The sequence below is a fragment of the Mus caroli genome, chromosome 5 (genome assembly GCF_900094665.2).
Source record: "Mus caroli chromosome 5, CAROLI_EIJ_v1.1, whole genome shotgun sequence".
NCBI classification, from domain to species: Eukaryota; Metazoa; Chordata; class Mammalia; order Rodentia; family Muridae; genus Mus; species Mus caroli.
The window spans coordinates 108,873,934-108,899,843 of record NC_034574.1 but is presented as its reverse complement, the minus strand read 5'-3'; the positions used below and the strand labels follow the sequence as shown (position 1 = coordinate 108,899,843).

The 25,910-nt window shown below is 48.9% G+C and overlaps 1 protein-coding gene across 2 annotated transcripts in view; it reads right to left on the bottom strand.

Moving 5' to 3' along the window:
- Cit (citron rho-interacting serine/threonine kinase) overlaps positions 1 to 25,910 on the bottom strand; it is a 162,268-nt gene that overhangs the window by 60,517 nt on the left and 75,841 nt on the right. The window contains exons 11-20 of one of the 2 annotated variants that reach the window (XM_021161971.2): positions 20,318 to 20,423; positions 19,196 to 19,339; positions 17,809 to 17,928; positions 12,114 to 12,284; positions 11,809 to 11,859; positions 11,349 to 11,402; positions 9,087 to 9,227; positions 7,116 to 7,241; positions 4,010 to 4,105; positions 190 to 306 (exon numbers count right to left, since the gene is read on the bottom strand). In XM_021161971.2, the coding sequence (XP_021017630.1) occupies positions 190 to 306; positions 4,010 to 4,105; positions 7,116 to 7,241; positions 9,087 to 9,227; positions 11,349 to 11,402; positions 11,809 to 11,859; positions 12,114 to 12,284; positions 17,809 to 17,928; positions 19,196 to 19,339; positions 20,318 to 20,423 (1,126 nt within the window). Of the gene's footprint in view, positions 1 to 189; positions 307 to 4,009; positions 4,106 to 7,115; positions 7,242 to 9,086; positions 9,228 to 11,348; positions 11,403 to 11,808; positions 11,860 to 12,113; positions 12,285 to 17,808; positions 17,929 to 19,195; positions 19,340 to 19,506; positions 20,223 to 20,317; positions 20,424 to 25,910 lie in introns of those variants that run through there. The other variant, XM_029477721.1, reaches the window with a different exon arrangement.

Genomic DNA, 25,910 nt, shown 5'->3' with positions numbered 1-25,910 from the left:
CCATTGGGTTTATAAATCCGACCCTGTTCTCTTGGGACAGGAAGCTGTTTCTGAGAAAGCTTCCTGATACCTAAAACCTCGTAGGGTATCATGGAGAGACCATGTCACCAGATGAGACGGGGTGACTCTTGGCCTCGCAGGTACATAACCTCTTCCTGGTAAGATGGCGTGGCTTGTCTCAATACCCACCGCCTTCTGCTCGCTCAGGATCTTGCCCTTCTCATGGGCCTCCTCTTCGTGTCTCTGCATCATGTTCTCCAGGCTCTCCTTGTCGGCCAGGTCCTTCTTTATCTGATTGTCCAACACCTATGGAGACACGAGATGTTCATACCCCGGGGGAGGGGCAGGGGGAGGAGAGGCAACAGAGGCCCAGAACCTGCAGACTCCAGGGTGGAAGGCGAAACCAGAACACAGTCTATTCGCCAAGATGGCATGCGGGCGGGCGTGAGGGTGCCTGCCAAGGGCCTACTGTAGAGTCAGCAGCTCCAAAGACCAGTGTATGTGCAAGAAAGTGAGAGAGTGGAGAGAGAGGGAGGAGCGGGGAGAAGGAGCGAGTATGGGTCAGCACCTAGACCTGTAAGAGCGAAGCGCCTAGCATCTGAGAGCATTACATTACCTGGGGGTGCTTTTCTTAGCCAATACACCAGGAGTTTTCGGAACATGCCTTGCTCCTGATTTGTTCAAAGTGAATTCTGGGTCCTCCCAAGCCATGCATCTCAGAAGGAGAGGAGCTGAAGGGCCAGGGTAAGTCTGGGTGACTGAGGCTGATGTTCTAACACAGCCAGGGATAAGAAGGCGTTGCCCGGCCCGGCAGTATGTGGGTGGGGAAGATAATACAAAAGGCAGGGGTGGGGTGGGGGTTTGGGGGAAGATGGCTCTTTTCCTCTGATGTAACCAGGATGAAAAGTCCCTGGAAAAAGACACTGTCCCCAGGGAAAGAGACATGCTCTGTTCTCTAGGCTTATACATTAGGACCTTCTAGTCCTAAAGAGGAAAAATAACACAGTAACGGTGTCACCAAACACCAGCTTGGTCTCATGTTCTACGAGGCACTTGGCCCTCCCAATCGCCACAACCCCGAGGGGCAGAGAGGAAGGAAGATACTGAAGTCCCCCGAGCCTTTGACCACGAGAGACCCTGTGCTCCTTGTCACAAAGAATGTTTGCCTTTGTGAACGACACCCGCTGCCACCCAGAACAACGAGAAGAGACTGGGAATAAAGCTGACAGAACTGGGGTCACAGATGGGATCTGAAATATGCCTTTCCCACAAGATCTATTGTGAGGGGCCCTTTACAGCTTCTCGGGACAGCGTCCCTAAAAAAAGAGCCAGCCAGCAGGGAAGGGACCTACAGGAGAAAGGAAAGAACATGTTTCAAAGAAGGCTTTAAACTAGAATTGACTGGTGGGGGAAAGAAAAAAAGCGAACGTCTGTGGAGACCGGAAGGTTGACAGTGGGGTCACGAGGAGCGGAGGGCTCAGCAGGATGATGAAGTGACCGCTCTGCTGGGTTTCTGAGGGTGGTTCTAAAATTATGAGCAAGAACACAGTGAATCCAGGGTACGACCAGAGCTGTGACAGAGACGGTCTTAGACAAGCTGGAACCAGAACACAAGGCAGAAAGGTTAACGAGCAGACGCCTGTGTGGATCCCAGTAGAGAAGGCAGAAGAAAACAGCTTTTTCTGAATGTTCCCCAGGGGTCTATAACGTAAAGTTCTGTCTAGCCAGAGGGATGGAGACTGCACAACACACATAAAGCCCAGTCTCGGGAGGCCTCCTTTTTCTTCAGGGTGCCAATGCAAAGGAAGGCGTGGTCAAGGTGACTGTTCTAAATCAGACCCTGACCTTGGCAGCGATGGGTCCCAATAAGAGCTGCATGTGGATCAGAAGGGCCAAGGTTCACCCAGAACAGAAGGATCTCAGCTTCGACAGGGGTTGGGGGTAGGGGTTAGAGATGTAAGACAAAACATGCCTTCTAACTGGCACTTCGATATCCTCTTGCAAACCGCCGCAGAGTGGATTCCACAGGGGTTACCGTCATCACATACCTGGGCTAGGCAACTACCATATAAAGTCATTAAAGCTGAGAGCCAGTACAAATCCCAAACTAGCATGTCTGGTCAGGGAAGAGATCACATAGGATATAATGACCAAAGTCATGCACAATGAGCGAGGCTCAGTTCTCAGGGGGTGGGGGTGGGAAGAGAATTAAAATATTTCAGACCAAAAACCAAGTAGAGGCACACTAAGAAAGATACAAAGCTGTTTCTAACAGGAGGCATTTGCTGAACCCAGTGAACTTAAGCTTCAGGCTCCATAGCCTTAAAAGCTTTGAGAGAAGACAGAAGTCAAAGTTCCCGTTAATGATTTTTCCGAAGAGAATGGGCAGCCTGACAGTTAGACGAAAGGGAACGGACATCATGAGAGAGCAAAAGAGAGAGGGGTGAAAAGCCAGTCTTCAAAAAAACCAATTATCAGACAGCTCTGCCCGCTGCAGTTCAAGAACTGAAAGGCAGACCTGAAGATAAATCCGTAGAATTGAAAGTCATCGTCCACAATTTAGTAAACCTGAGAATGAAACAAACAGAATATCTTCCCAGGAATAAAGCAAACCCCTGACATTAAAACCTCAGTAGATTGGTCGGTCTGCAGTTTAGATACAGTTAAGAGAGAGAGTTAGCAAAGTGGAAGGCAAAGCGGTAGATATAGCACAGAGAGATGAAGAAAAGGAAAACACGGAAGATGGTGGATTCCTGGAGACCTAGCACATGTCTATTCAAGTTCTCAAAATGGCAAAGAAGGGACAAAGATGGAGAAATAATACTTGAAATACACGGAATACTAATTTCCTGAGTGGAGTAGAAATGTGCCAATGCACTCAACATATCATCAATTCCAAGCAGGAGTAAAGTAAAAGCCATCAAACATCCCAACAGCTCACAGAAAGACCTACAAGAATTAGGCAGAGGAAAACACGAAGGGTGTGTGTGTGTGTGTGGAGCTTAGAGGCTCATTGTCAAGAAGGTAATAGCAAGACTTACACGTGACTTCAAAATAAAAGCCAAAGTAGAGTCGGGTAGACAGCCATAGAGCACTGGGGCAGCCAGTGGAGAATGTGGCACCTAAGAATGAGGCGCGCGTGTGTGTGTGTGTGTGTGTGTGTGTGTGTAGTGTGTGTGTGTAAATGAGTGTCTATGTAGTATGTGTGTGCATGTGTGTGTGTCTGTGTCTGTGTAGTGTGTGTGTGTGTGTCTGTGTAAGCACACAGGCAGCAGAGACTGAATTGGAGGAGAAGGGGGTGGGACAGAAGGAGTTGGGGGAAAGCAGGAGCGAAAGAGAAGGAAACCAAAAGGGGGGTCAGACACAAGAGAGGGTAATGCCAGAAATGTGAAGCACGTAAAAGACAGACATATAAAAAAATGTCCTAATGGATATCAGTGTTTTGTACCATAAATACACGCCATTTCTAAAGACTGAACCTAAGGAGCTGGACAGATGGCTCAGCGGTTAAGAAAGAGCACCACCTGCTCTGGTGGATTCCCAGCACCCACGTCAGCTCACAGTCACCTGTAACTCGAGCTCCGGAGGATTCAGCGCCCTCTTCTGGCCTCCTTGGACACTGCACTCACATGCACATGCCAAACTCAAACACACATATACACACACGTGTATGCAAGTAAAAAAATAAATAATAAACTTAAAAAATGAGGATAAAACAAACACATTTTCAAAACAACCCCAGATCATCACAGAATTAAGTTCCTAAGGACATACTTTAAACAAAAGTATGACCAATTCAGAGATGCAGAAAGAAAACTAAGAAGAATGTGGAATGTGGTAAACATGCCCTGAATCATAGCGGGGTTAAAAACAAATAAATAAAGATGGAACCACAACCCTGGTCTGCCCTTTGCTCTAGCAAGTGCTGAGCCCAGAGGCCCAGGGAGAGCCTAGATGCCCAGATGCTATGCAGGGAAGGTCAGACAAGATGGAGAGGAGGTCGATTTACCTTGATCTTTTCCTCGTAGTGCTGTTCCTTCTGTTTCAAGTGTACTTCTAGGTGTTGAGCTGAGACCTGAGCCTCCCGATGTTTCTCCTCCAGCTCCTGGACACAAAAGAGCAGTCAGTCAGGTGGGCTCAGGGAAGGGTGCCAAGGCGGGCAGGCACGAGACACTCACAGGGACCGTGACCGCCACAGGCAATGCACACGACGTTGCTCCTGCAACACTAGACTAAATCTCTTGGGAAGGAAATCAGCGCCACCATGTGGCTCTGGCTCTCCCAACACGTGCGCGCGCGCACACACACACACACACACACACACACAGCCAGTGGGCTGTGAGGCTGGGATCAGAGATGAGATGGTGTGACAGGTCAAGACAGGCAGCAGCTTGACTTTACACAGAGAAATAAAGGTAACAAGACAGCATTAGGTTCCGTACAGCACAAAGACCCTGACCACTGTCTTAAGCCTCAGGCTATTTAAGGTGTTGATGTTCATCAGCCTTAAATAAGAAAAGGGGTCCTGATGTATTATGGAGATAAACAATTGGGGGAGAGGTCTTCCTCGCTCATTAAACATTGCTCAAGAACCCTCGCCAAAAAGGAAAGCAATTACAATTATTAGCAAGTATGAAAATAATCCTGGCATTGTGAGTGACTCCTGTCAATGACTGGAATGTGGAGGTGTGAACCCTGGGACATGGGCACATGACTCAGTGTTTCTGTGAAGTGTGTGAATGCGCCAGCGCACACGCGTGAGGAGGAGACACACTGGGGTTGCGTGAGCAGCTTGAACGGACAGCACTCATGCTTCTTCTATGGCTGTCTGTCCTTCAACAAAATTCATGATTCGTTAGAAAACTACAGCAACTCATTTGCCCGTGTGTTAGAAACCGGCCCTATACAAAAGGCGGCATCCAATTCACTGCAGGCACCCTAACTGCAGACATGGCCGCACAGAACCAGGAATCTGGGCCCACTGGTTAATTACGGACACCAGAGGTCATGGGAAGTTGATATCCCACGTTCTCTTCAACGGAGAATTCTGAAGAATGAGGAAATCATGTGGGATACGTCCACAAAACAGAAGGCAGGGGAGGAGGGCGCTGGTGGGGGGAGCTTCTGAGAGTCACATGCTCACAAAAACCCACAACCCTGCAGTCTCGAGCTTGTCCATTAAGACCAGGTGCGCAAAGTCTGCTGCGCTCCACCAGACATGCTCCCAGGGAAATTGGACATAAACAGGAGTCTAATTAATAAAAACATTTTACGGGCTTTGAGCATGTGCGCGAAAGGGCCCGAGGCAAAGACTCCTTTGAATGATTGAGGGCCCCAATAACACATTTTGAAATTTCTTATCGGAAGAGCATGCATATTTGGGATCTGTTTCCCAGCGTCACCGGTCCATGCCAGGACGAAGGACCGCTCTTGGCCCGTGTCCTGTACACTCTGCGGCCCGAGCACAAGGGTCTTGAGCAAGAGGCACATTCTGTTAAAACGAGGGCACATTCAGCCACGCACGAAGGCACTTGGGTGGGTAACAAGGTACATTCGGATATAAAGAAAGTTTGCTTGTCTTGCTGGTTACAAATCACTTGCTAATCATCTTTTTTCCGGTTCAGCCCTCATAAGATGTCACAGAAACAGGGATAGAGATCTACAAACTGGTTAAAGGGAAGACCCACCACTCAGAGAGCTGAGTCTGACAAGGATATGGGCGGCATCTAAAACGCAGGGCACTCACACCTCACTACGGGGTGGGTGGTTTTGTCTTTGTTGTTGTTGTTATTTGTTTAATGTCTCTTTTTTCTATATGTGTCAGAGCAGCTCTCCCTGTTCACTGCTACATTTCCAGCTCCTGGAACAGGGCCTGGCGCATAGTAGAAGCTCATTAAATATTTGTTGAATGAATGAATGAACACGTCACCGTTAAGTAGGGAAACCCTCTGGGACCACAGAAGAATTGAAACCTTTCATTGATGGCTCGTTAGCCGGGTAAAGGGTAACAGTGGCAGGATCTGTCTTCACTCACAGTAAAACTCACGTGCCTGACAACGGCAGGAAGAGATTTTAAAGACAGAACAAGAGATCGGAAAAGAACAGACAACCACGTTTGTCTTTGTGTGTGGACACACACACATATGCACATAAATATAGAGACTGGAGGGCAAGGTGCAACAATTTAACCAATTCCTCTTCTCGCATTTGCTCCAGAACATACTTAACATTCGTGATATACAGAGTCACCTATGAGGGGTCAACACTGTGCAAACCTGGAAGTCAGCCATCCTCGAGGACATACGCCCACGGGTATCCCACTTCCCAGAAGTGACAGGAGAGATGAAGTGGCCTTTTTACATCCCCACCTCCTTCTGGGGGAACAACTGCACATTGGGCATGAATTACAAGCCACCCCTGAGCCTCTCAGACATGACATCTAACTTCTGACTTTGGGAGCAAGGCTCAAAGGCGGTCCTTCACCCTGGCCAGGGACATAAGACAACACATCTGCCAACATCCCCTCGTTACATTAATTTGGTCATCAGTGCCGAAGACAGACTCTGAGTGATGAAGAGATGGATGCTCCAGCTGAGGCGAGGGGAAAGCAATAAACACAGCCGCCGCCGCCGCCGCCGCCGCCGCCGCCAGAGGGGTGAGTGGGTGAAGAGCCACCCCGGGCGGGCGGATACTACTTACTCTGAGGGAACCAACCCTCCTGACTCATTTCTTTCCTTTCTGAGAGTGAGAATCTGAGTTTGGGCCGTAGCTGTCTAAACCCCCAGTAGCTTTTTGTACTGGTTTTGCTGAGTTAACAGCCAAGCAGAACTCTGCTGAGAGGAGGGTGTGTGAACGAGTCATGTGACAAAGGCCAATTCTATTTTTTAAGATGCCGGGTGAGAGCAGACCAGGGAACAGTAAAGACTGCAGTGGCCGGTCAACTAGTGCTAAGAAGTCCAGGCCTGGTTCATCCTTTCCACTCCGCAGGTGGCTCTCTCTGACACCGCCTCTCTCTCCATCCACCTACGTGGTGACACCCCCACAGGACAGCGTGCAAGCCTTCTTGCCCCCTTCCCTGTGAGACCGCTAACTTTGCACCTTTGGTTCCTGCTCACCAGAATTTTATCAGCCATCTGCTGGATCTGTTCGGACTTTGTCTGGATGTCATCCTTCAGTCTGTTCTCTCTACGCTCCATGGTCTCTAGTCTCTTTACCTTGTTCTCCAGGGAGTGGCGGCGTTCCTGTGGGTCGTGAATCAATCAGAGAGTTTTAATGGAGCAATCGCTGCGGGCATACTACCTGCACCGAGGGAAGAGCCCTCGGGAAGTGGAGGGGAAAATCCCAGGCACCTGACATAACGGCAAGGTGACAACTCTAGGACTCGGTGCTTGGCTGTGCGGATTGCAAGAGTGCATTCATTCATTCAAATATTTACCAAGCACCTACTATCTGCAAAGGACCACACTGGGCGTCATGTGGAATACAGAGGAAGATGACGCACTCTGCCCTTGGAGAAGATAAGACAAACCACAAATAAACACACACAGCTTAGGAGTGTGTGTGTGTGGGGGGGGGGGTGCCAGGGCGGGGCCGGGGCAAGGCCGGGGCGGGGTAGGACCACAAAGCAAAAGGTCCCAGGTGTTGTGGTTATTGATGGCGGAAAGAAGTGGGATGCTGGGCTGCACAGTTTAAGTGTGGGTAATGGGGGGCGACAAGCTTAAGTGAGACGTTGCAGGGTGGCTTGGAGTGAGGAGGGGGTAAAGGGCTGGGGTGCAGGAGGCCACTCATACACACGACAGTCAACAGTTGCATTAAGGGAAGCTCAGAGGAAACAACCTTCGTCAGAACCCAACAGGAGCTCCAAGGAGAGGCCAGACAGACGGACCGCTGCACGGGTGGGGTAGAGAAGAGTGAATGGAAAAGAATCAGCGCGNGGGGGGGTTGGGTGTCAAACGGCTGCCCCATAGAGCTCAGGGCACACCTAATACATAGACACCCTTAAAGATTCAGGGTAGGGCAGGAGAACTTGGGGGTTCATGAATCTTACACTGTGTGTTATTTGGGGAGATGGACAGATCTGGAGCTGGAGATCAAGAGAGGGGAAGGGGTCCAGCCCGTGAGGAAGGAGACAAAAGCAGAGGGCAAGGAAGAAAGTCAGCTCATTTATATTTATAGGGCTCGGTGACTCACTAACAGCAACTCTCAGAGACAAGCAGACAACGCCAAGCCAAGGTTTCAAGGCTGGGGCAACTGGAAGAATAGCAGGGGGGTGTGACCGCCATGGCGAAACTACAAGAGGAAGGTAGTTTCCGGAGACAGTTATGGAGGGTCACTCTGAACTTGAGACACTGTTCACACACATTCTGGGGATTTCAGGATGACACTGGGAAATGGTCAGGAATGCGGGGGGTGAGGACAGACCCCAGACAGCCATGTATAGGCAGGGTCACATGCAGACTGCGGTGGGGAAGTGGGAAGACCCGGGGAAAGACAAGACAGTGAAACTAAGTGTGTCACAATCCGCTGCGTGAAACAAGGGAGGGAAGACGGGTGGCGGAGAGGCAGAGACGGGTAGAGACGTCTCACTCCATACTCCTATTTTGTCTGCACTGTTTACATTTGACAGTGAACAGCCGGTCGTGTTTTCAGTATAGTTACATAATTGATTTCAACAACAACAACAACAACAACAAAAGAATCTGATGGGGACAGGGCCCAGAACACAGGCCCAGAGTCACTGCCTGCCACAGGTGATGGGCGGAGCCGAGGAGACCAGATGAGTTAGATCCACATTGTGTTAAAAACTGAGAAAAAAAAAAAAAATGGAGAAGACAAAACTTCCGAGCGGCAGCCAGAGAGCCTGGAGGAGATACAGTCACCGAGGTTGCTTCAGAGGCCGGAGGGAAACAGGCTGGACAGCATCCAGCAGCCCTGCTGTCCCATCTCCTCTGGCCTAAGGCCTTTCAAAGGGATCTTCAGAGGGAAAGGGGTTTTGGTCAAACAGGAGCAAGTTCTTTACCTTAGGAACAACCAGGGTCAAACAGGCGGTGAGGCTGAGGAGGGCCCCGCCGCCACTTGCCGCTCACCTCGGCTTCCACCAGCTTCTTTTTGATGCCCTCAGAGGAGTCTTCCCGGTTGTGTAGCTTCTCCAGCTCCCGCTCAGCTCGCTCCTTTGCCTGGCGGATATTCTGCAGGAGCTCGGTGGCCTCTGTGCTGGCTTTTACAGCCTGGCGGGAGAAAGGGGGACAGGACACAGATGTCAACGCATATTTATGTGGGAGAAGAAAAGACAAAACCCAGGAAAAAGCAGGAGACACTGATCACTTCGGACCCACTTTTCAGAAGAAGCGTTCATTTATTGCTTATTTCGTGCATGTTAGGAACACTGGTTTTTAATCTCACTGAATTTGGAACTAGTCCTGTAGTTATAAATGAGGCGCCTCCCTTTCTTGGGGTGTCTAAAAATCCTCTGTCTCTCCAACTTAATGATAGACACAGAAGCAAACGAAAGGTATCAAAGAGCTGATCTATCGAGTTAACCTACTTCCTCCTGATCGTTCTACCTGTGGGAAATGGGAAAACAACCACAGTAAGAAAACATGCTAAGACAGAGCTGGGATATGACCTATGACCTTTCAAAGACTGTTACAGCCTTGGCGTCTGTGACAATCCACAACACAGACAGAGGGAGAGGGGGCTAAGCCTCTGATTTTTGTTGTTTATTAACTTTCGTTTTGGTCTACCCTGCACTACAACTTTTGCAGCACTGTCTGAATTTATGAAACAAATCAAAATGATTATGTACAGTATATTCATAGTACATATGAAAAACCATACACAGCATCCTCATACATATCGCACGAAATGAGATTTTAGCAAGTACAGCCGGTTAGCTGGTACAGGCCTGTGAAGGCAGCTTCTAGGAGGAGGATAATGGACTTGGGCTAGCCTGGGCTACGTAGCAAGACTCCAGTAAAATAAAAAAGTGGAAACGAAATTAAAACATGGATTCTAAGACCTGCAATGTGCCACGTGGGAGAGGGTGGACCCTGAAATGTGTTAGAATACTTTTTCTTTTCTTTCTTCCTCTCTTTCTTTCTCTCTTTCTTCCTTTCTTTTTTTGTAATTTTAAGCTAATTTTCACTATTTTGGTCAAATAAAAGGAAACACATTGGATGGGTCCAGACTGTCAGTGGCGAACAGTGTGAACTTCCCAGGGATGTGTGGTCCAGCCTCGTGGACGTTCAGTGGCTTGGAGAGGGTGAGGATGGATGCCAGTGCTCTGGCTATCAGACTTCTTTTCTTTTTATTTTGGTACAGAATTTATTTTGATACAAAATAAAGGTTTTCATTAGTACGAATTTCTTCTATTGGTACAAAAATGTTTAAAAGTACAGGGCTTAGACCCAGTCCTTCTGTAACTGTTATTATAAATTGACCTGAGATGATTAAGCCTGCGAGTTAAGGGGCAAATAGCAAAGTCATGGCTCTGAGTTTACCAGAGTGCTTTTTAAAAGGAAGGCAAAACTGCCCTTGTTAAGCTACCCAGCAAGCCCGGCACAGATGATCTGACCAGAAACCATGTCATGATTCCTCCACCCCCTTGCTGGGCGAGATGTGACCGAGATGTTTATTAGCCTGATCATGCCACAGCTGAATATATACATCACAACACCATTCTGTATACTATATGTATATGGGGTTTTACATTTTTATTTATCTGTACTTGATGGGCATTGGTGTTTTGCCTGCATGTATGTCTGTGGGAGGGTGCCATATCTTGTAGTTAGAGACAGTTGTGAGCTGCTAAGTGGTTGCTGGGAATTGAACCCAGGTCCTCTGGAAGAGTAGCCATCACTCTAGCCCCAAATATATGTTCATTTTGTTTTTCAATTATTCCTTGATAAAGCTAAAGCAATCTACCAAAGTTTGAAAAGTACTACAGAAACAGGACTATTAGCACAAACTTTGCCAGCACCTCCCTCTCCCCTACATACACACACAATCACATTAGGACACCAGGGAGTCCCCAAGAAGGAACCTTTCATGGTCCTGGTAGAGAACAAACCAGACTCCCCTACAAATGTGCACTACCCCAGCCTCCCTCCCAAGGCACCAGAAGCCACCTTTGGGTTTCTGCCCCAGAGCCTCACACGAGTTTGGTTTTTAGAAACCATCACTGCAAACATGCCTCCAAAGGAAGACCTAAACTCAGGACCCCGATATTTTTGACGGACCACCCCTTTGTCTCTGCTACTGGTGACTAACCCGGCTTCTCTCTTCTCTACTGCTCCAGGGTGAGGTAGGCTGGTACGTGGAAATGGGGGGGGGGCGTCACCCACACTCACCTTCTCCAGCTTCTCCTGGAGCTCCTGGATCTTTAGCTGCTGCTCAGCATTGATCTATAAACAACCCAAGCCGGGGAGAGAAAACACACGGCCATCAATCAGCACCTGTTTCCTCCGGGTTTCTGCGGAGACTCTGGGGTTTGTTTTCTAGAACTTACTAACATAGAAAGGACACTCGCCTGTCAGAGAAGCATGGGCCTGTCCCGAGCCAAACTGTGGTATGTGTGTGTGTGTGTGTGTGTGTGTGGTGGGGGGTTATATTAAAATCCACAAATACTGAAATCCCAGCACTTAGGTAATGGAATCAGAAGAAGCAGATAGGTCGAACTTAACTACACAATAAGATAAATATATCATCACTAGAAAACTATTCTTATGTAGTAAGCAGTCACTTATAATATAACAACTATTTTCAAATACAAATTACTCTATCTAGTCAACCCCATCACAGAAGACACACCTTCTCCAGTTTGGAATATTCTCCCACTTCAGGCTTCCCTTGGTCCTTAGCCTGTAAGTAAAAAAGATAACATATTGGGACATCTCAACAACCCACTGTCACTATCTAGTGTACTTCCATGGCCTCTTGAGACCAAAACCACAACAAAACAAAAATAATGGTATCTATAAATAAAGATGGGGCGTTTTCCAAAGAATCTCATTGTGTCTCCAACCTACACTTGTTAAGCCAGCGTGGCCTTGCATCTTGTGAAGATCATCCAGGGCCGTGCCCCCGGAGTCCCCTCTTGGAGGGTGGCTGACTACCTTCATCAGTTTGTGCTGACATTCGTTAGCCTTCCGCTTGAATTCCTCGGCGGCAAGCCGAGACTCCCTCAGCTCAGACTCGTAGAGATCACTGCGCCTGCGGGCTGACACCAGGTCTTCTTCCAGCTGATTCATCATCAGCCTCATCTCCTCCACCTGAGCCTGGTACTCCTAAAGACGGGACAGAGGACAGGAGGTGAGCCGCAGACCTCCACCGCAAGAGGAGGGCAGTGAGAGCGAGTGCGGGTCAACCACGGAGGAAGATGTACATTGGAGGGTATGTGTCAAAGAACGGATGGACAGAGACAACTGTTTCTAGAGTGACTCAAACAATCTAGAGACAAGAGACGAGTCAGAGGGGTGTTGGGAGGCAGGGGAGTGGGGGGGAGAGAACATTAAGTTGCGTTTAACGCAGAACACATGTCCGGAGGAACCCCATCAGGAACCTGTGTGCTGAATCAGATGCTCCGAGCAAACGGCCGCACGGATTCAGAAAAGCCCCCGGGGATGCGCAGGCGCACAGACAGGGGCTCTTCTCTGACTAAAGACAAACTGTGCGCAGGCGCGGGCTTCTCCGCCAAGGGTGCTCATTGCTATGGATTTGTCCTTCGGATGCTGAGCGGTCCTGACAGAATTAGACATGGTACCAGCTTTGGAATTAACCTTTCAGTCGGAACCCGAGGGTGATTGGAAGCCTCGGAGGGAACCTCTGGGAGGGTGAAACATCGATGTCTGTTTCTCACCATTAATCTTTCTGGGCTCAAAACGGAAGGTTGAACCTAATGCCGCGCAGTGCGAGTCACCCAGAAATCTCGAGGAGTCACAAAACCCTGGACCCTGACAGAGTGATTTTCAGAGGGGGGTGGGGGTGGGAGACACGACTTTTTCCCCCAAGAAAAATTATCTTGTTCCCTGAAACAAAAAGCCTTAAAAACCGTTCCAAACAGTTCAATGTTTTCCAAAGTGAATTTTAACACCGAATGAGAACAGTTGAATCAAAGGCTTCCCACCCCCTACACACCCACACACAATGAAACAGGCAACGGCCTTGAAAAAACTTCGGAACCCAGGATAGAAATCATCTTCCACAGAAAACCGAAGGCTGAGTGGGAAGATTATGAGGCCTGCTTAACATGACCAGGGCAGGAACAGGCAGGTCAAACATGACAAAGACAGGGATGAAGCCGACACCGTCTTTGCCGTTCATGAACTACACTGACATATGTGAGGTGAAGCATCAACTGAGACAGGATACTGGTGGCAGGTGCTTTTTAAGTCGGTATTTTGCAACTTACTCTTTGGTTATTTTGTCCTTGTAGATGGGGCAGCTCTTTTGCATATACTAGATCAATGCTCTACCACTGAACTACAATCCCAGCCGTTTTATGACAGCACTGCCTCTCCCCTCCTCTCTCTCTCTGTATATATATGTGTGTGTGTGTGTGTGTGATGTGCATGATTCCTGGCAAGCGTGTGCCACAGCATGCATGTGGAGTTCAGAAACCAGCCATCAATTGGCCAGTTCTCTCTCCTACCACATGGGTGCTGGGATCAAACTGCAGCCATCATCCGTGTCATCCCTGTGTGGGGAGTGCTTTTCCCCTGCACTCATGTGGCCCAGTGTGGTATCCCTCTGTGGTAGTAGGGTGTTCGGTGCCTGTTTGACCTCACGGTAGCAGATCCTCACCCCAGACAGGCACTGAGGAGAGGACATTACAAAATGAGCCTAGAGTTCAGGTGCCAACACTCACCCTATGTGGGAAGCATGAGCCAGAGAGGGTGTGTGGGTGCCAAAAGACGGGATGTCAGTTGCCTGGCCTGGGACACAGGCCATAGTGAAGTGGTATAGCCTTTTCAAGGGGTTCTTTGAGATCCCCCTATCCGGGGATACCTTATGAGTTTCATGACTCTTAGAACTGGGCCTGCCTTTGACCCTTTCAACCTTTAGGGGGGGACAGGGGGGCAGAGGAGAAGGAGGAGCCTAGTGAAGTGACATGTGCCTGCAATCCCAGCACTTAGGAGCCAGAGGAAGAGGACCAGGAGTTCAAAGGTCATCCTCAGATACATAGCAAGGTAGAGGCCAGCCCAGGCTATATGAGACCCTGTCTCAAAAAACACCAAAAAGAAGACATATTTACATACATGTAATACACATACACATAAAAATACATTACAAATATACACTTACATAGTCATATATTTTATATTGTTATACTTTAACACTACATTCATATAAGTATTAAAATGTTAATGTTGCCTATAAAAGCAATACCTATAAGCTCAATATTTTTAAAGGAAAAAAAATCAAAATCTGAGCAGTTGGGAGACTGAGGCAGGAGGAATCCAAATTGAAGGCCAGCCTGGGCTACATACAAGAAAGGATTAAAATATTTGAATACTGTGGGCTGTTTATTACTCCAGATTATTGTCCCACGTTGGAAATATCATTATTGTGACACCTCAGTCTGTTGTGCTGAGCATAAAAAGGAGCCTGATGGCAGACACAGCCCCCTCAAGCTGTGACGAGGGCAAAGACCCAGAAAAATCACCCTTTAAAAACAAAACAAAACTGTATGACATTTGTGTGTGTTCATGTGCACGCATGTCTGTCTGTCTGTCTGTCTGAACCACAGTGTGGCCTGTGGAAGACAAAGGACAGTCAGTATGTAGGACTTAGGACTCTCCTTCCATCCTGTGGGTCCCACGGATCAAGTGTAGGCATTCATGCTTTAAGGCAAGCACCTTTATCCACACTCCCCTTTTCTTCTTAAACTTGTAAAGAAAATATAACTGTTATGGGGTGTTTTTTGTTTTGGCTTGGTTTTTTGTTTGTCAGAACAAGAACAAATGCGCCTGTGTAGTGAGAATTTTGGTTTCATTAAAAAGCCCAGCTATGCAAATGTTTTTGTTTGAATCCCAGGTGCAGGATAAGAGGCTGCTTCACAGCAGGTGATTATGATTTGCCTGGTGCTCTAGCAGGGGTGTGTGGTTGTGCCAGCTGTAGACTGTTTATGTGAGTGTGTGACATTTGGATATTCTGGGAACTTTTGAGAGAGTATAAATTTGAGAGCCCTGGGAGGGGCCCCCGGCTTGCTCCTGTTGCTGCAGTTTGTCAAGTGGTCATGAGCAAAGAGACAAGAAGAAACTGGATATCCTGACTACGAAGACTAGACTTGCCCCAAGGAACTCGAAGCAGGGAAGGAACTAATCAGCAGGGAAGTCGTTTAAAAAGGTCTATGCCCTCTTCCCCCTCTAACCTTCTTTCTCCCCTGCCTAGTTAAATTAGGGAGTTAGAAGGGATTGGGGTTGAGTAAGAGATGAAAGGGAGGTAGAGATATAAAAAACCCAATAAAATAGTCCAAAAGTCCACCTGCACACCTGACCCCTGTCACCACCCAGATGCCTCCGTTTCCTGAGCTGCCTGCCTGCACTGGAGGGAAAGCAAGAATCCACAGCATCCCTCTCTGCTCCTGGAGTCCTGGTCCAGCTGATACAGGCAGCAGAAGAACCCTCTGTCAGCCAGTCTCCTGTTATGATGGAGACTCTAAGGAAATCCTGAAAAGCCAACAGCTTAGCAAATCCGTGCTTCAGGAGGAAGCTGAGAGCCGACCAACCAGCAAGTCTGTTTGCAAGGGCAGCTGGGAAGGCTGCTGGAGCTCAGCATGGAACAGCTCATGGCAATGAGCTGAAGGGTCAGAACGGAGAAACTGACCGTCCACCTACAGTGACTGTGTGGGGATGGTCCTACTCCCCGGAAGTCCTGGGGGCTCCAATGACTTCTGAGAACTCCCACTCTGTTTTGTGATTTTGGAGTCAAACCATGAGGGGGCATGCTCCGTAAGAAATAACTGGGTAAAAAAAAACAAACAAACAAAAAAAAAATACAGAGGATTAAAAACAAAAACGAGCAGGTATACAAAAAACTGAGTTGTGCGGGAAAAATCTGGGGGCTCATCCTAAATCCGTGAGATGTCAGTGCACCAAAAACTAAATACTACGAGTTTGCTGGAAGCCTTAAATGCATTCTCTGTGTCTACAAACAGTGGGAATCTAAAAAAAAAAAAACAAAAAAAACAAAAAACACCATTTTAAACACATCCTCATTTGAAGAGAAGTAAAATCCAGAACCGAAAAGTTTTCTCTGGCCGCACAGGAACTTTTGGCAGTCATTAAATCTGAAACTCCACATGCACCTGGCTGTGACACGAATCACCAAAGGCACCTCTTTGAACTCAACCACCAGAGCACAGAGCTTTCCAAAATGTCCTGATTAATTCTTTCTGTGGAACTCATGGACACCCTCTGGTGGCCAAAGGCAGCTTTCATTTCCCCAGGATATCCCCTAAATTAATTTCCAAACACAAAGGGCTGACGGGAGATAAAGAACCTACCTCCTGCAACCTTCAGGATGGAGCAGAAGAAAAAGCTATGTTGATAAAGGTGGATGAGTCACCTGTCAGAAGCCTCAGAGCACGCGTGTGCCCTTCGGAGCCTCGGAGGAGGGCTGTGCCAGGACTTGATGACCCATTTGCAAAGTTCCCCATGCACATTTATTTGTAATGTCCTTACACAACAGGAGGCTTGTCAACCCATCACTTAAAACGTATTGAGGTGGCAAGGAGAGTCGCCACCTCACACACATCGGGGTTGAGCCATCTGCGGGAACGTCTCTCAGTTGCGCCCCCGGGTGGCTGAGTTTGTGGATCCCGGCAGCCGGAGGCTCACTTCTGTCAGTGTCCCACTAGGTTTTATGAAGTGAAGGAGTGGCCTGGCATCTGATAACTCAGCTCTCTGCTTACTCATTAAAGTTTCTCTTTACAGTGTCTTCAAAAAGACAGTTTAAAAAACAAATCTAAGCTAAAAAGAAAACAAAGAGGAGATATAAAAATGAGCCAGAGAAAACCCTTTTAGAAACAGGGGGAGAGAGGAGCGGGCTCTCTAAAGGTCGCTGCCCTCCTGGAAACGCAGGACCAGGGATGTATGCTCAGATTTACTGTGTGAGCTCAGACTGCTCTCAATGGCTCGGACTTTTCTTCTAGGAACCTTTTTTTAATAGATATATAAGTGAAACTATGAGTGATCTTGGTCTCTCTTGTCAACTGGCAGTGAATCAGAAAAGCTATTTAAAAATACTGACTTCCTTTGGAACCATCCAAGGCAGGGTTTGGTAAACTTTTGGTTAAAAAAGTTAGCACTATAGCCACAGACTCTGAAAACAGGGCTCCCTTTTTGCCTCCATAGCACAAAAGCCACCATAAAGGAAATTAGTATGGTTGTGTTCCAATAAACTTTTATGCAAACTGAAATTTAGATTTTATAAAATCTCATGTCACAAAACCTCTCTCTCTCTCTCTCTCTCTCTCTCCCTCTCTCCTCCAATCATTTAAGAATTTAAAAGTCACTCTTGGCCTGGGACATAGAAATAGGCACAGAAAATAGGAAGGGGGCCAGATCTACCCCTAGGCTACCCCATTAGTGTTCTTTATTAAAAACAGTAGATATTATGAGTTGCGGCCTTCAACGGGAATAGACAAGCAAGCTGGTGTGAATCATGGCAAAGCTACAGTCTCCATACAACCTGCCGGTGTATCCCATTCCCACTGCCTCACAAACATGCCTGAGATCAGTGGTTGGAGTGAGCTGAGGGCCGCATGGCTTGGGGCGAGGGGTGAAGGCTCGGGGCGAGTGGTCATACCTGCTCCTTGATCTCCTGGAGCTTCCGGCTCTGCTCTCTGATGTCGTGGAGAAGCTGCAGAGCTTTGTCGTCCTCCTGGGACACCTCCATCCGTGCTTGCTCCAAACTTCGCTTTAAGCTCTGCGGAAAGCAAAGATGTTTAATAGGGATGTCCCGCAGATCCCCTGTTCTGGTTGAAAGGGTTCATTAGGAGAGCTCCGCGGACACCAGGAAGGTGTCGGGTGATGGGCCACGGAAGACAACACGCAGCGGGTTGCTGGTTCCAGTTTTCGCCCTGTAAAAGCTACTTGGTGAAAGAAGCCAGTCATCGCAAGCTCGCAACTTTACGGGGGCGGAGCCGGAAACTCTATCGGCTAATCGTCTGGCACTGTCTACTTATCCTGGCACCTACTCACTTGTATGCTCAGGACTTAAAGCCAGCAAGATCCTGTGTCTGTCAGAACTGCCACCTCCACGACTATCTAGTGTAATCTAGGACACAAAAAGCGTTTCCAGATTCTCGGGTGCATTCGTCTGTTTCAAAGAAGCAACAGCTGCATGGTCTACCTGGCTGTCATTTCAGAGTCCAGTTGGGTACCGGCCTCCTGACCCGCCTCCTAGACACCTATGATCCATCAGTTTCCTCCCCGCCCCCCAGGCTTCCGTGGCACTGAGAGAGACAGCTGAAATACACAGCTGTAAACTTCACCCACCACTGAAAGGCAGCCAAGTCTGGAAGGCAAACATAGCAGTTATCCTTAATCAGCCACATTCTATAGATTTCCTCTCCCTCGTGAGAAGAAAAAAAAAAAGAAAAAAAAAAAACCTTTATAAATGTGTGATTCCACCTCTTACGACTGTTTCATTGGGCACAGTCGAGAACACCTGAATGAAAACGTCCACAAGACAATGAAGGAGACAGTCTACTCTTGTGAAGGAAAAAAAAAAAAAAAAGAATGGAGTCGCAATGGAAATAATGACAGGGCTTGGATCTCAGAGGCCAAGTCTCCTGGGCTACACTGCTTCTAAGGGAATAAAAAAATTTCATTCCGGATGGATCCGAATTATGTTTTCTGACACGAATTGGGGACTTTAGTCCTCAAAGCTGACACAGCCTAGACTAGAGAGGTTGGGACGGATGTCAGGACCCTCTGCGGAAGGCTTCAGTGATCCTTGTCTCTGGGATTGGCGGAGCTCGGCAGCCTGCGCTGGCTGTCTGCTGAGTGCTGGTTCCAGCCTGACTCCGCCTCGCACCTAGTTCACGCTAACTCTGCCTTTCCACTCGGTGTCTCTCTACTCTCTGCCATCGGGCCGTGACGTGCCTCATGGAGCTGTCATGGAACAGGATGAGACACACACGACGGGAAAGTGCCGCCTCCGAGAGAAGGGGGCTTTGGGGGAGGCTCACACTGCATTCTGTGATGTAGGTAGCAAGGTCCTGCTCCAGGAGGGATCTCTGAGTCTCAGAGGCCTTCAGCTCCACCTCCTTCTGACTAAGCACAGCCTCCACCTCTGACACTCTGCGATGTAACCGGGTCATTTCCTGCTCCATCTGAAATAAACACACGCACGGGTTAAAAGGGACCTGGGGGGGTAGGGTGGGGTTGCGTGGGGGCAGTCACTCGTCAAGAGGGGTTGGGGATATGGGGTGGGCCCTAGGCCACCTGGTGGCCTGGGGGGTGGTTACCGCTAATTCGCCAAGAGCTGTGATGGAAATACCATTGCTTCTTCGCCCAGGAGCATACAGTTCTTCAAAAAGACAGTCACCAAAGGCTAGGTCAGTCCTGTCATCCAAGTCCTGCTTCGCTCGCACGGTCACTTCTCTAACCCACTTAGCACAGAAGCCACCGGCATCGGGAGTCACCTGTTTGCTTTTTTTTTTTTTTTTGTACTGGTCTGGCTTATTCGGATGCCGGTTTAATTTTATCCTAAATCCATCTTGGTCCCCCCCATCTCCTTGCAAAGACCTGGAGGACAGATCCGGGACCAGGCCGAGAGGGGATTACTCGTTTGTACTCTCAGGTGTCCCACACAAGCAGTGGTCTCTCTTATTATGTTTTTTTTTCAGAGAGTTGCCTCTGGGCAGGAACAGTGAGCATTAAGAGACGAGAACATAGCCAGCACAGTGGCCGCAGGGACACGAGCAGAAGTTTTAAAGGACTGGCAAGACACGCTTCGCCTCGCTCCGAGCAGATGGGACGCGTCTCAGACCCAGGTGAGGACCCAGGCCGCCTGCCGGAAGAAGTGGACATCCGGCTGGGTCATGCTGAGAAACGGGCCGATTTTTTTTTTTTTTTTAATCCAGGGCCTCCTCTGGTTAAGATTTAAAGGATTTATGGCAATGTCTGGGCCTGGATTCCTCTCCCTCTGAGCTGCTGGAGGCGCGACTTCAGCGAGGGAGGCGGCACCTCGCTCTCTACGGATCGGATCGGGAGGCTCAGTGCCAGCAGTGGCCCCCGGCAGATCCCTCGGCATATATTGACTGGAGGATCCTGGAGCAAGGACGGAGGCCGGCTGTGGAGATAAATACCTTGTGACACTTGTCCTGGGAGTCTTGGAGCTCTTTGCTTTTGATGAGAAGTTTCTTTTCCATGGAGCTAATCTTGGCAGGGGAGTCCAGACTCGACACGACAGACCTAAACATAAAAATAATTATTTAAAAAAAATAAAATGTCAAGTGGTCTGCGTGGTTACCATGGGAAAGTGTTTGGAAAGCAAGGGCCTGGAAGGTAGGTGCAGATTCAAGGGAACCCTGGGGGCCGGAACTGGCTTCTCAGAGCCTTGGTCTGCATAACTGTACAGTGGGATGGTGAGACAAGAACCTGCCACATGCCTGGCCAAGCCTGGCGGGGCTCCCTTCGATGACACACTCAACTGGTATGAAGGCAACACTCACTGGGAGCCACTGCGCACAGCAGAGAGCACTTGGCATGGGCTCCTCCTGAAGCTGACCTTCTAGGGAGATCAGGCGGCGTGGAGGAAAGATTCCAAAAAGCTTACAGATGAGAAAGAATTCTTGAAGGGAAGAGGGGGGTGTAACCTGATAACATGGTGGTGGCACTCATAAAGCCAGGACCTGCTTTAGTTAATCAAGGGAGTGTGACCCGGGAAGTCACACTTCCTGGAGAAGGTAGCATTTGAGACCTGAAGGCTGAGGAGGTTCTAGGGATATAAAAATCAAGGAAGAAGGATGCTCTGGGGACAGGGGACAGCAACCACACTGGCCCTGAGGCAGGGCAGACAGGACTGAGTGGTTCCAGTAACAGCACTGTAAGGTTCTCTGTCGTTCCTCCGACCTTGTCCGTTCCATTCTGTTCCGTTCCGTTTGACTTTCTATAACCAGCTCAAGCTTATGGTAGGAAGGAGGCCAAAGGATATTCTCATTCCTTTCCCAAAGATGCAGCTGCCCAAATCCAGAAGCTACAAAGCCCTGACTACCCAGTGAGCAGACTCTGTGGTTGTGATTAGGTTAATGACCTCAAAATGCAGAGATTATCCTAAATTACCCGAACAGGTCCAGGGTAAAGGCCCTAGTGGGGGATGGAAAGGCAAACACGGAGGCAGGGTACAGGTGAGAAATATAAATGCACAGCTTAGAAGACAAGGCGTCAGGCTGAGAGGGATTGGCTCAGGGCTTGAGCTCCTGGCCTATGGAGCCACAAAGCAAGAGATTAATCTCACACCATATAAAAAGCAGGGACCCCACTAAGGGCTACATGTTCCCTGACCTTCACACGCACACACACCCACCCCACATGCAGAGATGGTGAACCGCCATCCACAGCTCAGAGACAGGTGACCTCGTGGCACTGGGCAAGGCATGGAGGCTGACTCCTCCAAGTCTGCAGGTAGAGCATGGCCTCATCTCAGCTGACCTCAGCCCTAGAGAGCCCCACTGGGATCCCTGAGCCCAGAAACACAAGAGAGCAAGCGTGTGTCCTTTTACACCTTCAGTTTGTGGTGACTTGTTGCGGGGCCAACGTGAGATGTGCGCGTCTGCCCTCTGAGCTCTGGGACATACCTGGTTCTACCTGAACACCAGACGTGCTTTAATCGTTTATGCCTCACACACCTCTACCTGGGGTGGATATGATTTGTGATGCTCGTGTTACACATGAGGGGAATGAGGCCTGGTGAGGCTGAGGACCCTGCTGGCTGAGGAATGGTTTCTGTTAGTCTATAGGAAGCGTGCGACTAAGCATGGCCGGATTTACCGGATGCCCGTGCTCAGGAAACATCACCGGCATTTCATAGACCGGAAGGGAGTTCACACGCAGATGCAGGTGCCCTGTGCGTTAGCAATGGGTGTAGGTGAGGATCTGGTGTCCCTCAGTGGCCAGTGAAGGACAAAGTCCAGCTAACAGCAAGCAAAGGTTCCAATGCACGGGGGGAGGGGGGGCACGACATGGCAGTGCCTGCTGCTGCCGCATCTTCGTTGCCATGGTAATAGGACTGTAGGAGCTGGTGACTGATGGGCGCTCAGGGTCTACCCAGCAGGTTCAAGCTCTGTCTCTGCTGCCCCAGACAACTTCCTAGCCTAAAAGAGGTCAGCCTCCTGCAGCAACATGAGACACCTGATTGACTCACTGACAGCTCTCTACCCTCAACGACAGCCAGGTAAACCAACAATTGGGAGTTGGGCTGCTCTGTGTACAACCTAGCCTGTCACAGACCAGCTGTGTGGCCTCCGAGCCTCAGACTCCTCTCCTGTAAAATGGGTGCAACAAGCGAGCGCACATAGAGCCTTAAGCACACCCCTGGCACACTGAGGGTTTGACAGATGTCCAACCATTACTATGGCTGCTGCCATTCTTATTAAGATCCCCGCAACTTTGCAAATAGTACATGCCTCACAGGCCTAAAACAGTTGCTTGAAATGGTAACACTCAGGGGGCTGAATGTGCTGTGCGCTGTTATTCACATCAAGACAAACAATGATTATTCATAGAAATGGGCAACGGGGATTAAAATCCAGAAATAAATCTTTTTTTTTTTAAACTCTCACATTGGGTTAGAAATTTTAACACTTCTCACAAGCCTACTTCCTAGCCAAAATACAAGCGCGCGTGCGCTCACACACACTGTCTCTTTCTCTCTCTCTCTCTCTCTCTCTCTCTCACACACACACACACACACACACACACACACACACACACACAGGAAGAGCCCTGCCTTTGTAGGGTTTGCTTGGGGTAGTCTTGAGTTTCCCTCGCTCCACCAGAGAGCAAGTCCCAGGCCACCTGAGGAGACAGGGATGGTCCCTGGTCCTTCAGTGATCAAGGGGCATCCACAGGTCACAAAGGGACATACATCATGCAGGACAGCACAGGCCACAGTTCTTTGCATCTGAGGGCAAGCTAGCACCCTTTTAGAAAAACAGCTGCATGCGCCTTGTGATGGTGAGATGGGATGTGGCTCACTTAATGACACGCAGAGGCAGGGCTCCAGCAGAGCTTAAAGTTGAATGTTCGCTGGTCTGAGTACAAAACAGATTGCTTATTCGCCAAAAAGCAAAGGGAGAAGTGTTTCTAGGTCACTGGTTAATAGGGCCCAGAAAGCCGGGGCCAAGCACCCGCAGGAGACGGCGCGCAGCCACCCCATGTCCGACTCTTCACTCTGCTGTTTTGATGCCTGACAAATGTTCACATTTAAGAGTTCTAAGTATGGCAATTAAGAGCTCTTCAGACTAAATATGCTAAAGAAACCTATCTTTTTTTAAAGAATAAATAAAAACCACATCTAAAAAAAGCTCTAGTGGGAAACACTGGGCCTGAACTCAACCTGCAGCGGCAAACCGCACAGACAACGGGAGGGGGCAGAGGTCACCCCAGCTCTGGGCAGCTTCCTGTCCCTCAGTGCAGATGAGCCAGCAGTCACCCGGAGATGGAACTGTTGTTCCCATGGAAGCTAGGGATGGGGCTCACCCAGACAGACTCAGTCTGTGCGGGGGAACGAGGGCCTGGCCCAACAGGTACCACTTCCATTAAACTCCATAGGATCCCAATTAGGATGATTGGGATAGGAAACCAAGGTGCTCATTAGAAGAACGAGCTTGTGGTTTGTGGTGTGGCCTGCCTCAGTGTTTGCTCCCAGGTGGCACTTTGGCCGCGTTCTGTGAGGCCAGCAATCTGTGATCACTCTTTAGTGGGAACGCACTTACTTTGGTCTGAATTTCAGGACGAGCACAGGTGGCAGGCAGTAACTGAGAAGAGCATTCTCTATCATTTTAATAATATTTAATATCATTTACTGCTTTACTTATGCAGTGTATGTGTGTGTGCATGTACCATGATGCACATGTGTGACACCGGACAACTTTAGGGAATTGGGTTTTTTTCCTTCCAATGGTGCCAGCACTCAGACACTTTACCAGTGAGGCATGTCACCCAGCCTTCGGAGTTGTACTATGTAGCCCAGGCCGACCGGGAGCACATGATCCCTCTCTTTCAGCCTCCAGAGGTTGGGATGATAGGCATGCACCATGATGTCCACGAGAGCTAATTTAACCATACCATCTCCGTGGGTTTCTTAAAGGCAGATATAGCTCAGAACACTTACATGACATGACATGAACTTCACTACAACTAAGGCCATCAACTCATAGTGCCGATGACTGGCTCCGATAGAATTTGTTTTTTAATTTTTAAAAAATTATGTCCATGAGTGTTGTGTTTTGCCTGAGACTGTATGTGCACCCAGTACATGAAGAAGCCAGAAGAGAGCATCAGATCTCCTGGAACTGGAACTAGAGGCGGTTGCAAGCCCCTTGTTGGAAACCAAATCTGGGCCCTCTCCAAGAGCATCAAGGGCTCTTAATCACCGAGCCACCGCTCCAGTCCCCAAATACGCACTCCTGAATAGAGTCCCCTGTGCCCCAACAAACATTTCAGAACATTTCCTCAACTCACTCTCTCTAGGTTTATCACTAACCAGCTTCCAAAGTGACTGACAGTAGCTTTGCCTGGAACTGACTGTAATATAAGCCTCAGCTCGGGAGGTCTCATCCCAGTGCAGCTGACACCAACCACACCACCTCACACAGGTTTGGTTTTCAGACATCAAGTGTCTAGTCTGATGCACACATGGTGTTATTTAAAGTTTATATTGTTGAAGGGAAGTTTAAAAAATGAAACAAAACCACTTTTCTGTGGAGTACTTTATCAGAATTCTGAGGTGCACGCCTGTGGCCCAGAACTCTCGGAAAGTGATGAAATTTGACATACGTGCAGGAAAACACACAACATAAAACACATGAATAAACCTTACTTTACCAAAAAAATGGAATTCTCTCCTACAGCTCAGTGGATCTTCCCCAGGACACATTTGGTGGTATTTAGAACATACTTTATAATCTTAGTATTTGGGTGGGGTAGAAGCAGAGTGGGGGTGGGGGTAGGGGTGTGGAGGACGGGGTGAAGGGTGGAGGGGCAGAGGTGCTACTAGCATTCAGTATGAAGGAACCAGAGACACTTCTCAACAATCTATATCATATAGGAGGAACCTGCAGGCCTTATCCAACCCCAAATGTCACCAACAGCAGGCTGAGACACTCCAGTGTGGAGGCTGTAAGGCAAAGGAAGCCTCCAGTTCTCATCTTAGGAACCACCCTGGAGGGAAAATGAACACCAGCCCTTCCAGGAGGGGAGAGCCACTCAGCAAGCAAGTTCTATGTGCAGGTACTTCACTGGCTACCTCAACGGATCTCCTCAACCCTGTGGGATAGGCGCTCGTGCATGTGTGCTTGTGATTACAAGCGGATCTTTGGTTTTGTTTTTCGAGACAGGGTTTCTCTGTGTAGCTCTGGCTGTCCTGGAACTCACTTTGTAGCCCAGGCTGGCCTCAAACTCAGAAATCCGCCTGCCTCTGCCTCCCAAGTGCTGGGATTAAAGGCGTGGCCACCACGGCCGGCAAGAGGGGCTCTTAAAGCCTTTACACCTGCCCTGTTTGAGTGATGGACAATTAAAAGTGGAGGCATCTATAATCCACGGGTGTAAGTTCAGATCTCAGCTCGACTGCTTGGCGGGACAGCACTGACAAGCAGACGGTACCCGGGATGCCCAGAAAGGCAGAGTTGTGGAGGAAAGAGAGGGGTGGGTCTTTGGGGAGAAAGTAACCTCTATCCA